Source organism: Phaenicophaeus curvirostris, chromosome 7 (assembly GCF_032191515.1).
Source record: "Phaenicophaeus curvirostris isolate KB17595 chromosome 7, BPBGC_Pcur_1.0, whole genome shotgun sequence".
NCBI lineage: Eukaryota > Metazoa > Chordata > Aves > Cuculiformes > Cuculidae > Phaenicophaeus > Phaenicophaeus curvirostris.
This window is the reverse complement of record NC_091398.1, coordinates 35,165,558-35,180,725: the sequence shown is the minus strand read 5'-3', so window position 1 is coordinate 35,180,725 and position 15,168 is coordinate 35,165,558. Positions and strand designations below refer to the sequence as shown.

General features: G+C 38.9%; 1 protein-coding gene across 15 annotated transcripts in view; it reads right to left on the bottom strand.

Moving 5' to 3' along the window:
- The window catches only part of R3HDM1 (R3H domain containing 1), a 55,064-nt gene extending 48,227 nt beyond the window's left edge, over window positions 1–6,837 (bottom strand). For all 15 annotated transcript variants that reach the window (XM_069861553.1, XM_069861555.1, XM_069861563.1 and 12 more), the window contains exons 1-2: window positions 6,707–6,837; window positions 5,646–5,856 (exon numbers count right to left, since the gene is read on the bottom strand). In XM_069861553.1, coding sequence (XP_069717654.1) covers window positions 5,646–5,816 — 171 coding nt within the window. In that variant the 5' untranslated portion in view covers window positions 5,817–5,856; window positions 6,707–6,837. The remainder of the gene's footprint in view (window positions 1–5,645; window positions 5,857–6,706) is intronic.
- Between the last annotated feature and the right edge of the window lie 8,331 nt (window positions 6,838–15,168).

The window sequence follows — 15,168 nt, the reverse complement described above, 5'->3', positions numbered from 1 at the left end:
TTAAATTTAATTAAGATCGGTACAAAGCAAGTTATCTCCTCCTCACCTTACCTCAGTAAAGTCTCAGGAATCCATTCCAGCCAAAACTTTAGTATGTTTGTTTATGCCAGATAATGTGAAGCAAATTACTCAAAATTTGAGATACTGAAATGGAAATGATCTAGCATCAAGTCTGAATTCCTGCTAAGATTGTTTAAAATCAATTTGAGTTTCAGATTTCAAAACACAAGAGTACAAGTCTGATGGCACATTCCCTTAAATGTCTTACGTGAGTCGTATCTCATCTTCCATTTTGCCTGCTCAGTTACAGCTCCGTTTCCAGGTTGAAAAGCCAATCCAACCAACATTGATAATTATGCTGCACTCAAAGATTTTTTTAAAGACTGGTGTTAGCAACCGAACTTGTAAGTTAATAAAAGCAATATAGGATAAGCAGGGCAGTAAACCAAGGTATTAGTATATCATGGTGCTCAGTTTCATGAGTGCTTGACAATTTTTAGGGACCAAACCAACACCAAAACCATTAAGGCAAGCTGGGGGAGGCACTATGGAAGGGGGATTCTCCCTCAATTGAAATGACTCAAACCTCAAAGTTACACTTGAGATAAGTATCATTCCACACATCATATTAAGACTTGTTATCTAGAAACAACTTCCTTGTAAAAACAATCCCTTGATAGGCGTGGATTCCTTGCTTTCCTGCATGACTTCAAAGACACCAACACCCGACACACAGGACCCCACAGTCAGTTGTGAGGAATAAGCACCTTACACTTGAGGGGTGAGCAGCACTGGAATAAATCTCGCATGGCTGGACTGCAGGGGCAGACAGTGTGAGAAAAGGCCCATTATGCAAGATCTGTGCCTGGAAATACAAACGCCAAAGTCCCGTGATATCCCCAGTAACTGCATTCACAGAACTTGAAGATGATTGAGCACAGTTCCTTTCTCCAGCAAAACCACAACTAAGAATAACTATTTCCACTGGAATTCCAGGACTATAGGTAGTCATCACGTGCTGTAGCTGTTAATGAACATTTTCTCTTTTCAGGTCCATGAAATTTCTGTCCTAATTTCTCCACCTTTTCAATGTTTTGCTCCTATAAAGCACTTAAGTTCTCCAATTGTGAAAAACAATTTACAACTCCTTTAGAAAACATAATACTTAGTGAGTGCAAGTTAAGCAATTTCTTTATATTTGCACCTCTTGAAGACTTCTACTGACTTGAGAAAACACTGTGTTAATGAAAGCAAGATTAAAAATACATTTATGGCCTACTTAAAGACATTATGGGCATGCTTGCAAAGCAGTGTTCAAAAGCAAGTATTCCAAATGACTGCATAATGAAACTAATTATTAGGTTTCTGTCTTCAAAAAAAACTAACAATTTTTAAGACCAACTACTAGGCCTTATTTCCAACTACAAAATAAAAAGAGAATTAAGATAAGAGTTTGCCAAACAAAGAACCATACATTCAGGCTTTCAGTAAGAGCATTTGACTGGTTTTTTTTTAACTAATTACCTCCACACACCCCAGTAAATGCAACACAAAGCAAAGATCTGGAGCTGTTGTACGCTTTTCTCTATCACTTAGGGAAACTGAATAAAACCAGGCCAGGCACAAGGTGGCAAACTGAGAAGTGTGAAAAGTCTTGTGAGAAGGTACTGTATTTTTGAAGCCTGTTTGGACATCTCTGAGGACAGGCATGAAGCGACAGTACTGAACAAAGTGTGTTCTAAGGACATTCAGTTTTCCACCTTTCTACTACATTAGGCTCTAATTTTAAATCCAGTTAAGGGCTACAGCCCTAACAACCACAGATAGCTTTGTAATCCTGAAGGGAAGAACAGCTTGGTCTATGGTTACTTGCTGTCCTGTACCAGTGAGTAGTGCCAACAATTTTCCATGACACAGTAGAGGATGACTGATGGAAAAATAGTTTGACCATTGGACACAAAGTCATTTTCAGCGGTTCAAAAGTGGCTGCACAGAATCTGCCTGATCATTTATCTATTGAAAAGTATTAAATTACAGATTCTGGAGACAAAGGTAAATTCTGACAATGTCAAAACACCTTAGGAAGCAGCAAATAAAGCCTTCAAAGAATTCAAACCGTGCAACAGAGAAAGAACAATGGTTTGTGCTAGTATAGAGGGAAGAAACTTGTAGTAAAAAAAATTAATCTAATCCCTCCAAAGGGCAGGGATATCTGCTTAACTAGAACAAATGCAAACTAGAATTGTTCTCACATAATACAACATTTACCTTGCCCATATCATACGGTGGATACATACAACTCCTGCATTCACAAACCAGCCACCACTCTTCCATGAGGCTTTTTTTGTTGGTAGCATTTTGATTTTACTCTCCTTGCAGGAGGAGAGCTTACAGGTGCTTTTCCTGATATATGGAGATATAAAGCTTTCTTTCTCTCAGTCTTTTACAGCCTTTGCAATCATCATCCCACCATGGATCTTGCATCTACTTATTAACAACTGTTTTCAGCGCAGGGATGACAGTATTTAAAACTAACATTTTTCCTTCCCCTCACCCTCAAAATGCATGAATTGTAGAATAGGAACAAATCTCCTTTTCTGGATTATGTATAAGTCAACATGAATTTTTATGAAGATACTTATTTTTTTGTTATCTTCCCAATAGTGAATAAAAGGTACTACTGTTAATTTCATTTTTTGGTCAATATTTCCAGAGAAGTTAACTTCATAACAGCAGTCACAGAATGGTAGAATCATAGAATCATTTGGTTGGAAAAGATCTTTGAGATAGAGTCCAGCCGTACCCGACCATCACTAAACCATATCCCTGAGCAACTCATCTATCCATCTTTTAAACACCTCCAGTGATGGTGATCACAGCCTGTTTTCTACTTGGCTGCAAAGAAGTTACATAGCAACTTGGAAATCAAGTGATAACCATACTCAGGAATATTATTGTAGTTTACCAAGAAGTATGGAACCTACTTAGCAATTAGTTACTAGCTAGGAAAGCCGAATCCAAACCCTTTACAACTCTCACCCTCACAAACCCATCCTCTGAGAAACTCAACTAGTAACAGAAGAACACAACAAATCCCAGCGAGCTTCCTCTCTAATATTTCTCAGTGCATTGTTTGCCCTTTTCCTGCCACTACAGTTACATTCAACCTGCACTTAATGAAATGTAGAACATGCAATGAAATTTCACTAGTCAAGCTATTTAATCATCCAGTAGTTAAAAACTAACTTGCTGACTACTCTACCATCCCCAGAAGTTTTGTTTACAATGGAGAGGTCAACATTTTTGGTTTGTATTTTAGCATAAGATGCGATTTCAATGAAAAAGCCCCAAATCGATGACAAACCTATTTATTTGGACTAGCAGTTACCACAGTATAACTTTCTACTGATATCCCTTTGCAAAGGGCTCACAAGCTTCCACTTTGTAACAGACTGTCCACTCTGGAAAGCAACATCCTCAGCCTTCAAATCCAGTTTTTAATTACACTCCTCATATAACAGCCCTATTATGATTCTGATGGGAGATTCCTGGACACGTCAACACTAAATGAGGATGACAGTAAAGTTGTTTCCATCAGTCTTTATTACACAGCTGCTCCGCTCATCTTGTGTATCTCAGGTGATCATTTCAGCCACTACCTATTATTCCTCGACAAGAACAAAACCAAGCAACCAACCACCCATCAAGCCCCACATCCACTGTCAGCACAGATTCATTTCTCTAGGCTTAGTCTGACTACACAGTAACTCGTGTTTGTAGGACGGCAGATTTGCCACTTGAGGCTCATATGAGTTTCCACACTAAAATTTGTCGAATGAGATTTGTTGAATGAGAAAACGTGAATGAGATTCTTCCCAATTACTGAACTGTATGAAAATAAATAAAACTTAAATTAACATTTGAAGCTCACTACTAGGATATTCCACTAATTAAAGAAAATATCAGCTCAGTCATAACATCTACCAGCTTTTCAGTAGCAGTCATTTCTCATATGTACCGAATTATTTTGTTTTAAGGATTTATTTTTTCCCATAAAATTATCTGTTTACACTGATGCCAGTTTTAATAAAGCTGGCAAATATTAAAATGTAGAACTGTCGTTATTATAGTGGTCTACAAGATGTATTTGGAAACAATTTAACACAGCAGATAGAGCTTACGTCACTGAGTGGAATATTGAATTGTTAATCTTGAATGAAACTACTCCCAACAGAACCTCTTCTCCATTCTCAATAACAAGAATCTAATAAGCTACTCTCCTGCTTTTGTAACCTACAAGAGAATATTGCCACACCCCACATCCCAATTAGGATTTTTATCAAATAATTCTTTATTATTAACCCACAGACAAAATTCCAATAGAAAAACTAGATTTTGTCAAACACAAACTTCTGTGTTTCTCTTAGAATCTAAATGTGCCTCATTTTCTAGGTTGTGCCATAAAATTTCAGTTGCCTCCCTTAACTCCTCATCTCACCCAAGACACTTAGTCTGCAATGACCACACAGGCGGCCTCAGCCAGGAGTGAGCTACTTCATCCCATGTGAGAGTCTTCCAGGACTCTTGAGCATAAACACTAACTACACTACTACACCTCAGAGGTATTAAATCTGCTGCCTTAAATTCTTAACCCATCCTTAGAAGCATGTTCTCCTTTAACACAGGATGTTTTCATACAGTTTCCCCTACCTCCTCCTCACCTGAACTTTGGCACCACTATTTCTTTACAAGTACATTTCCTACCTTGTAAAGGTCATTCATTTATATGGATGTAAGGATCTTTGCCTCAGTGTCTAAGCTTGCCTACCTAATAAATCACATACCAAAATCATTGAGCAGCGAAGAACGGAGGAAAAGTGAAGGTAATAGCTAGCAGCTAGATGGGATGATAGCTCACCAGCTCACTCCACCACTGATGTAGCGAGAAAGAGGCTGAGCCTAGGGCAGGACACAAACACACTGGCCTCAGGAGCTCTGCCAATTTGATTCCTCTGACATCTGGGGATTTGGATTACTGACAGCTGATTACTTTAGCCTTATGCTGCACATGTCACACCTGAACCACCTGTAAGCTGCACGAATGTGCAGCCCTCACATAGGGCTGGCCTAGACTGGCCGCCCTCACTCAGGGCAGACACGCTGAGCTGTAGTGCTTTGATCATAAAAGCACCACTCAACATGTCAATGTTGTAATCAAACACTTTTACAGTACTGTGTATTCTTAATGCAGCCCAGCCTCTGAAACTCAGTCAAGATTCAGCAACAGCAGAAGCCAGCTGATATGTGCCAACTTTGCCCCACCTTCTGCTCCAATGAAAAAACTCAGTTTCACATCTGCACCAAGTAAAACACAATATGGACACGCTGTCTGGTTCCCATGCAAACTGGTAATCTACTTCAAACAATTAAAAATGACTGACTCATATTTTCATGAATATAAACAGAGAAGTGGGACAAAAGAGGAGAGAAAGCAATAATCATCCTTCTGGCTTCTCTAACATCAGTCATGTTTTCTTGACCTGTAGCAAAGAAACATGCAAGAGGATCACAGGAAAGAGAGAATAAGAAGACACAGTCTTATTTGACAAGATATACTAGCAAAAATAAAGTGAAAAATTTCTTACCGGCATATTATTTTTGCTATCAGGACAATTTTCATCCTTTTCCACTTGAATCTGCTCCTGACTTCCTGATTTTATGAGGTTTTCAACTGGGTCTGTATCTTTAAATTCAGCTTCTGAACCCTTCATTGCATCAGTTTCATCTTTTACAGTAAGAATATCAGACATCCTCATTAGAAAAGGTTATTTTGAAATTCTACAAGAAATAAGGAACCTTCAAGACAAAAATGAGTAATTCGAAATTACTAAATTATTTTTAAAGTCACATACACAAACATCTATCCAAAATAAACAAGATTTTGGTGCAAAAAGGATTCTCTGTCCTGCTATGACTATCATATTTTTTCCTGTCTTGTGTCAGAGGAAGAGCAACTGTTTTCTTTTTAAACACTTTTATCAAGAGGCTTATAAGAACAGAATTCCATACAATCCAGAACTAAAGGCTATGTTATAGGATAATGCTTACAGATTTTTCTCTAGCGTATTTGAAAATAAACACCTGAACATACAGATACTCCAACAGAAAACAGGGAAGATTTTCTCATTTGAAGAGAAAAGAGAATTACATACAGATTTCTTTTAAAGGGGTTGAAAGTAAATAAATGAATCATAATGCACCAAGTGTGCAAACATTCATAAACTTCAATAAAACTTTTAAGTTTCCCAGTTGTCAGGTAACAGCTGGGAAAGTTCTGAACGCAGGAACCATCTTACCAACTACATGTAGCAAAACTAATCTTAATAAAATTAAGCACTCAAAAGCAATAAAAAAGAAAGAAACAGCTTTGGTAATTAGGATAATAACAACCATTATCACTAATTATTATAATAATTTTAAACACTGTATAAAGATATCTCTAGTGATTAAAGCTGTAACAGAAGCACCTTAGTTTTCCCTAAGAAATGCAGTTTCTTGTCATGACACAGCTACAGTGCGAGATGTAAAACTAAAAATTTCTTAAAAGGAACAAAGGATAAGATCTGAGTGCTTGAAGTCCTTCATAGAAAACAAATGACAAACAAATTACATTATTAAAAGTCTACATATGTATCTGATTTAGTACCTGATATGTCCTACAGTTTGGGGCTTGTGGTTTCCCACAAAAATAAAATAAAATAAACCAAAGTTCCTTTTCACAGTTGTCAACCAAGATGTCAGTTGTAATGAACCATCTGGAATCCAGCAGGAGTCGTCCCATGTCCTTATCCCCAGTGTGAAGTCCCGGACAGAACTATGTTGTCTTGAATCAGCAAGACCATCCCTTTCGAATGCCTAAAAATCAACAAAGGAAATACATGATACTTTCATTTGGGGTTGGAGAGAGAACATGACGACACCCAAAAACTTCAACAATCATTTCAAGAAGAAAAGCACAGAACTCAACCATTTGTCATACCTAGTCCTTCTACTTGCTTTACCTAGCAGTAATAATATTTTTCATTAGGCTTCCAAGCTATCTCTGTATCACAGTTAACAAGTAGCCATAATAAGCCTTTTGTTGGCATTCCTAGTGTCGCTCTGTTCCTGTAAACAAGAAGGTATCTTTCAGAAGAGTCTGAAAAGACAGTCTGAAGAAAGCAGTGCAGCAGGTGTGGAGGAGTAATAAGCCATAAAAGCTCACAAATTCCTTTTAGCATAACAGCATTTTTGTCTTTCTCACCGTTAATAATCTACAAGCATAACAAACCATATTTTAGGCAACTGGAATTACAGAAGATAATTTTCTTTTATTCAACAAAGTAATTACCCTTGAATGAGAATTTACAGATTTCTACTAAACTGACAATGCTCCACCTACCCCCTTTTTCAGATTTGCTTTTCTGAGAAATAAGTAATATCACACCACCCCCAAGGAAGCATTTGAAGTGGCAGGCAACAACAGACATCTAATAGCAAATAAAATGTAACCTACAAACACAGCAAAAATAACCTCAAGCAAAGAACACAAATAACTACCTTTCAAACCAGCGAAAGGCACACCGAAATAAAATAGATGGGAAGGATCTTTGTGTTGCATTCCCCAAGCACTTTTCTCATGATTATTCAGAGGCTTATTAAAACCAGTACAAATTACAATAAACATCAAGACTACCTTCTGTCACCTCGGCTGAGCTACTTAATTTCCATGCGAGTAACATGATAATTAGAATTGTTTCAGGAAAACAAACAGAAGAAGTGAAAAACAGACTTGTTTGAAGTGAAATTAAGAAACAAGAGAGACATTTACACCACAGTTACAATCATGATTCTAATTGCTGTACAGTCAAGAACCTGCACTGAATTGTTCTCTTTCAAGAGGAACAGTTGCACTATATGAAGGAAGAAAGGATGGAAAGACATGTCGTGGAAGATCTTAACGTCTTCAACAAGCTGTATCTTAGTTGAAAGAATCTGAAAGCATTTAAGCATCCAGCAGTACAAGGTCAGTAAAAAGCAATTAACATTCAAATTCCAAGGCCTGGCTGTGACAGTGCCCAGCCTTTTATCAGTTTTAATATTTTGTCAAAATAAAGAGTTTAATAAAACATAATGTAGCAGAAAACTACATAAATATAATGCTGCCTTTGTTTGAGAGAAAAGCCATACCCTGTTTAAAGAAAAAGCTGCACAATGAAAGATGGGAAGCAGGATTTGCAGTTAAAGGAAATGAAAGCAAATATTTTTATTGTCTATATTCCACAATGGTATCACCAGCTTGTACTCAAACTGGTTTGTATATACATGAAGATACTGCAATCTCCTGATCCCTCTCTGGAAAACAACTCCTCTAAAGTCAGCAGAAAGCAACACTTCAGAAGATACACGCAGATAAAGAATGATGTATTTGCCCCTTGCCCCCAAATGAACTCAGTAACAGAGATCTCATATAGAATTATCGAATGGTTTGGGTTGGAAGGGACCTTAAAGCCCATCCAGTTCCAATGCCCCTGCAGTGTGCAGGGACACCTCCCACCAGCCCAGGCTGCTCAAAGCTCCATCCAACCTGGCCCTGAACACTTCCAGGGATGGGGCAGCCACAACTTCCCTGGGCAACCCGTGCCAGCGCCTCACCACCCTCAGCATGAAGAATTCCTTCCTAATGTCTTATCTAAATCTTCCCCCTTCCAACTTAAAGCCATTCCCCTTCATCCTATCACTCCACGCTATTGTAAAAAGTCCCTCCCCAGCTTTCCTGTAGCCCCTGGAAAGCTGCTGGAAGGCTGCTCTAAGGTCTTCCCAGAGCCTTTTCCTCTCCAGACTAAACAACCCCACCCCAAGATTCGGACAAGAACTATAAATTATCATTTAAACAGCGTGCTACATTTCACACTGCTTCTTTAAGTGATAAAGTACCTTAATTCATGAATAGTTACAGCTCTGAGGAGAACACCTCCTTGTGCTGTACTGTTCCCTTGGTCGGACTGAGATGACTCTGATGCCATGAAACAGCAGCAAAACGACCCACAGACTTCCAGGTTTCCTTGCAGGTAAGAATAAAGCCTGGCTACAGCTCCTTTTTTTAGATCTGGAGAGACACGCCATTTGACAAGCGATACAAGACACTATAGATACTTTGACCTGATATGTCTTACTGCAAAGAACTATGGAAAAGAAAGATAAAAGATGGATTGTTATTCAGGCCTGCAGAAGACCTGGTCACCAAATCTGCTGGAGGGGAAAGGATTACAGATGGAAGAACAAACTCGAAATAAAAAAGCACAGAAATGCAACAAAGGGTATGCAGAACCATTTGGTTGTTAAGTTAGTTTTCCCAGACAATCCAGATGGTCGTTTAAGGCTTATGAAGCAGCTCAGATTAACAACCTTTACTGTAAGTAAGACTTGAACAGAGATATTGTTTATTTCTGTCGACTGATGTGGTTTTTATTGTATTTAGAGACATGTTAAAAAAAGATTACAGGGTGAAAACAGGAAAAAAGTGCCAGTTACATCCAGTTGCAAACTTCATCGTGGAAACTAGGTGTAATTTAATGGCTGCACCGCAGACAAGTCACAAATGTAGAAACTGTAATCTACCCCTTGAACTTTGTTTATTCATTATATCCAATTGTCTAAGAACTCCTGTCCCTCTGCAATACCATTTTTAACAATAGCTACCACCATAGCCAGTTAGTGAAATTAATGAAATTCATGCAAGCATATGCACTTGCCTACGTAAATCCAGAAAACTGATACACAAGAAGGGAGTCCTTGTTTTCTACAACAACCTAACTGCAAATCAGCTTATAACTTGTTATGAACAGATTTCTCACCTGCAGATGGATTTAAAGCCTACAGGTTTTGTGCTCTACAACCTACAGTAAAAGGAACAGAATGAAGGAAACGCTGTGCAGTTTCAATTCATACAAAATAATAGATATTTTTTGGTTTTACAGAATTCAGCTGTTTTGAGTCAACTGGTATCACTATAGCATGAATAAGTGACAAACCCTGTGCTTCAGATGAAACATACTCTATAGAAAGATGAATCTTTACTTCCTTGCATTTTTTTTAACTAAAACCAGCCATAGATTCATTGAAATTGGTAATGCAACCTTGTGTCTGTGACCTACAACACTGAGTTACCAGTACTTGGATTGCATCACTTCTGTGATGTTTCCTCTCGCTTAGACAGTTTTCATAGCTGAGATAATTTGGTTCCAGTTTCTAAACTTGCACAGATTGGATTAAAAAAAAGGAAGCAAGAAAGCAAGCCTTAGGACTTGAACAACTGCTTGGAGAGAAAACAGGTTTCATTAAGCAAACTGATCAAGTTGATTCACATCAAATCCCAACACCGGCCATAGACTGGATGGCAATATAAACCAATATTGGTTAGCAGATTTTAATGAGAGGGACATGATACCTTTGCCCTAAAATTATCCAAACAGTTGAAAGGACTGAATATTAGGAATAGAACACTACCTCGTTCTGTAGTTAGAATTCAAACAGCTAGCAACAGCTCTCATCTAAGAGGATTTCCAATTGTACTTTTATAGACAACAAGTGTAGGGACCTGCTTTAATAGACACGAAGTACAAGGACTTGTATGTAAGAGTAGAAGACATTTATCTTCTGTAACCTTCAGGATCGCTGCCCCCATCTAAACATCTGTTGTTGAAACACATTTTCTTCCTCTCCATCGAAGTGGTACCACTATAGCACCACCATACGTCCTACACTCTACTAATTCTTTCTGAAAAGTGGTAACCACTTTGCCTAGGCAACTATTCTAAATGTACCCTTTTTCAGAGGGAAAATTGATTTAATTAGCATTGAGATGGAAGTCTGGTACCACACAGGCATATGCTTTTCAGTCAGATGATCGTAAAAACTGTCAGTGCTGTGCTCTTATTGCTTTCTTTAGTACAACCTAGAGGACAAGTGATAAAAAAAAGGAGACAGTAAGCAAATGTATTCCTGAGTTTTATGACAGAAGCCTCTGGAAAGCCACATGGAAAACCACTGGGTCCTCTCTTTCAGGTTCGGACTTGGAAATCATCATATGCAAACCTGCTAAATTGACTTGTAATGAGTGAGGATATTTCTGGGAACAGGATCTACTCAACTTAATCCAATTTCTCTAATCAGCATCAAGACTTCCATCCCCTTCTCGTTGCCAGTGTAGATGGAGACAAGCAGCATTGCTCTGCCCATAATAGAAGATACCAATTTTTTCATTTAACACAAAGAAGGTAAAAGACAGAAGGTGATTTTTCTGTTCTCTGTGAAAGTTATTCTTGGTATCACTGCTGTCAAAAGACCCCAGGAACAGCTATCAAAATAACTGGTATCAGTCAAGTTCAGGGCAGGAAATTGGATTAGAAGGCAGGGGTCAAAAAAAAATCTACATTCAACACGCAAAGTGGACACACTGTCAGCAGAAATGTAAAATGACAATTTAATTCTTGAACAAACTCTTGTTCTCTTTTTGTGGAAAATACCCACCTACCTCATTTTTACTATGATTCTAAGCAGTTTACCCTCTAACCTGCCAGCCAAAAATCAGTCAGTGCTGAATTCCCAGTGAGGCTGGCTGCAAGTCTTTCAGAAATCTCCAGGCTGTCTGCAGCACCTTGTCTCAGCTCTCAGCATTCTCTCTAGTCACATGTAAATCTGTACTTCCCTTCAGAAGTTCCTTTAACCTTATTACCTGAGCTCTAAAGGCTAGAATTTAATAACCATCTCTACTTTCCCTGAAACCAGGCCACGTTTATGTGAAACCATATAGAGAAAGCCATACTTGCTGTACCATATAGCTACACTAGAGTTTAAAGAAAGCAAAACCAATCAATGTATTAAAATTCATAGCAGGAAGCAGTAGTTGAGTTGTTTGTCTATCCCAGCACCAGGCGGCCAGTAACCACAGGAAAGACAGGTGAGATATAGGACAAAGCAGCCGCACGCAAGGTGAGGAGTAAACAATAAGGCACAGAGACAGGCAGTGAGGAAGTGTGGGCTCGGTTTTGCCCCAGCTTTTTATGTACAGGTGGAAAAATTGTATTATTTCATTACATTTGTTGTATAGTTTCCATAAACTAAAGGTAAGAAGAGATACAGACAGAAACATACTCTCTGGTATCTCTAGACTTTCCATAAGCATTTCTACAACACTTCATAGTTCCAAAGTCTTAAATATCTTTCAGAAAAGCAGTCCTAGGGAAAATGATCACAGAACATAATGTAGAACGTTTCTGACCAGCAATCAGGAATCCTCTGTTCTCAACTATGAGAACCACCTTCACCATCCAGTTATGTGAAGAGGCTGGGAATGTGCTCAAACCAGCGTGGGCAGTTGAGAACAGACTATGTTCATCCAGTATAAGACATCTGCAATTACACATTTTTCCTCTTGGTTGCTTTCACTACATTTTATTTCTTAATTCTCCTAGCTCGGAGTCAGAGCCGACTTTCCTTTGCTTCAATTACAGACCCCTCTGTGCACGTACACACACTCAGAGGAATCACAGTGGGAGGCTTTCTATCCTATCTCTGCTGTATTCCATTAGACAGAGAAGAATCAATGTTGGGTTTATTTACTTCTATTCTCTTTGAAGCGGGATTATAAAGACAACCTTCCCAAGAAACAAATTATCAGGAAGGGGAAAAAATGCATAAAAGATGCTCTGCATTAACCAGAAATTACCCTGCAATGAAGACTAGACTAGTACTGTCTGCATCACAAGCTGTGCTGCCTGCTTCGGGGGTATCTACAACTTCACCTGTTCTTCCTTTGGAAGACCTGAGGTTTGTATAGGATCCGTGTTATTTGGAAAACTGTTATAGAACTAGCTGCTTAAGAAAAGGAAAAGCACCCCAACCCTGGCCTCTTACCACAACTTAGACGGCAGCTTTGTGCAGCAACTCCCTCTACAGCTTTAAGTGGAAGAACTGATCGATGAACACAGCAAAGTCTCTGGGAACAGTCTTGCCTTACCCCTAGCATATTGACAATACAAACCTTCCTTAGATGTGGAAGCATTTCTTTTGGTGGTCTTGCATTGGTTTCTTTTGTTGTTTGTTTGTTGGTTTGTTTTGAGAAAGGTCAGGACCTTCCCTAGGAAAAAAGGTCTTTGAAGACTCTTCTATAAAAGACTAAGCATAACAAGAGTTTTTTCCAGCTATTTTTCACCTCAATTATTTTGGGCAACATTTAAACACAAAATAAATGTATTTATATGAGCATGATAGCCCCAGGGTTCCCGGAACTACTGCAAACACCAACCCTCCCAAGCAACAAACAACACTTACAGAAAGTTACATCTGTTCCTTTGTTGGGATGAAAGGGGAAAATGTTTATGCCTTAAGCAGAAAGATATTGATCAAAATTATCTCATTCATACATTAACAAAAACTATGGGTATAATTAAAGGACAATCATTACATTCAGCTACTGCTCAGTTCTGGGGGACCGTTATCTACATGCAGTTCTCACACAATTCATTTTGGCAAGTAAGACTGCTGCCTCAGACAGCCAAATCAAGAGAAAATCCATCTCTGCCAAAATGGGGAAGTCTTGCTTCTTCCTGCTTCTCTCTGTAGCCTCTACCCCATGCTCTTCAAGTGTGGTCTCACCTCCACCTTTACACAGCTCTGGTGCTCACTGAGCTCTTCCACGATGGGATTCAAGAGTGACTGAGACCCATCAAGCTCTTCTGCTGGGTGTGCATGGAAGTTTATACGAGCATTAACCAGTATGAAAGCCAGTATGAAGCAAGCAACAAGAGGGCCAGAGAAACAGCTGAACCTCCCCCTTTTTTGCAGTGGTGACCTTTAAATCAGCTCTACCCCAGCAGTTAGCTAAGGACACTCTTCAACAGCACCAACCTCATTACAATAAAGCTACGTGAAGGTGTAGATTAATACTTTTTCGGGGGGGGGGGGGGCGGGGGGCAATCCCGAGACAAACAGGTAAGTCCCTTCTGGGAAACTTTTCTTAGGGAGGAGTGGGAAAAGGACTGTACGGAAACCGTCTCAGGTGATAAAGCAGAAGGGAGAAGGAAAAACAAGAACACCACACAACAATAAAAACTGAGAGTAAGAGAGGATTCCAGACGGAGCAATAATTCTCCTGCCCACGAATGGACCCAGCTACACTGACAGACGCTCTAAGAGCCACAAGCCAGGTCTGCAACCAAAGCTTTGCCCTCTCTCTCTCTCTCAATCTGCGCTTTACCTACCTCTGTGGCCCAGGGATTCACAGACTTCTAAAATCCACCACACGACTTCTAGAAAAATGCCACGGCCAATTTTAAGATCACCATTCATTTAGCAGAAAATTCAAAGCAGCTCTGCACAATTATGAGACAGAAACTGGAATTATGCTGAGGCAGCTGTTCCTTTTTTCCAAAAAAGCCGACACAGATAATTCTGGGCACACGCTTTTTGCCTGTTATCTTCTGTCTATAGTTTGAGATCCATTAAATGACTAAATAGCGAACAAAGGATCCTGGCCTCCCTACTGAACTATAATATTGTGCAGGTATGAGCTTACTAATAACATCACATTTAAATAAGAAACATCCATTTTTGAAGCATGAATAAAAAAATCTCTAATTTGGTTTACATTTACGTACTGGAAAATGCTGTACAAATGAATCCATGCTGCACTGACTTTACAATTAAATCAAAGATTTATGCTTTTCCCAATTATATCATCTACACAGAGTCTAAAGTTATGCATTAATCAGTTGACAACTGAGTGCTATTTACTGCATTAGCATTAGAAGATACTTCTTACATGACTCAATTTATCAAGCTGTTTAGTAATCAGATTTTCAAAGAAACAATACGATGATAAATTGGAACACAAAAGCATAATGCACAGTTACTCTGCCTCTTCCAAAATGAATTAAGGACCGGATGCATTTCACTGGCTATGGAAGTTACGTCCTACCACTGAGTGTAGACATCATTTAAAAAAATGAACTGGACAGAAATAGCACCATAATTACCAGAAGACATTTGCAGACTTTCTGGAGAAAACTCCCTCCCAAGGAAATTCAGAAGACAGAAGGAAAATCCCAGAATGGTGGATATGGGGCA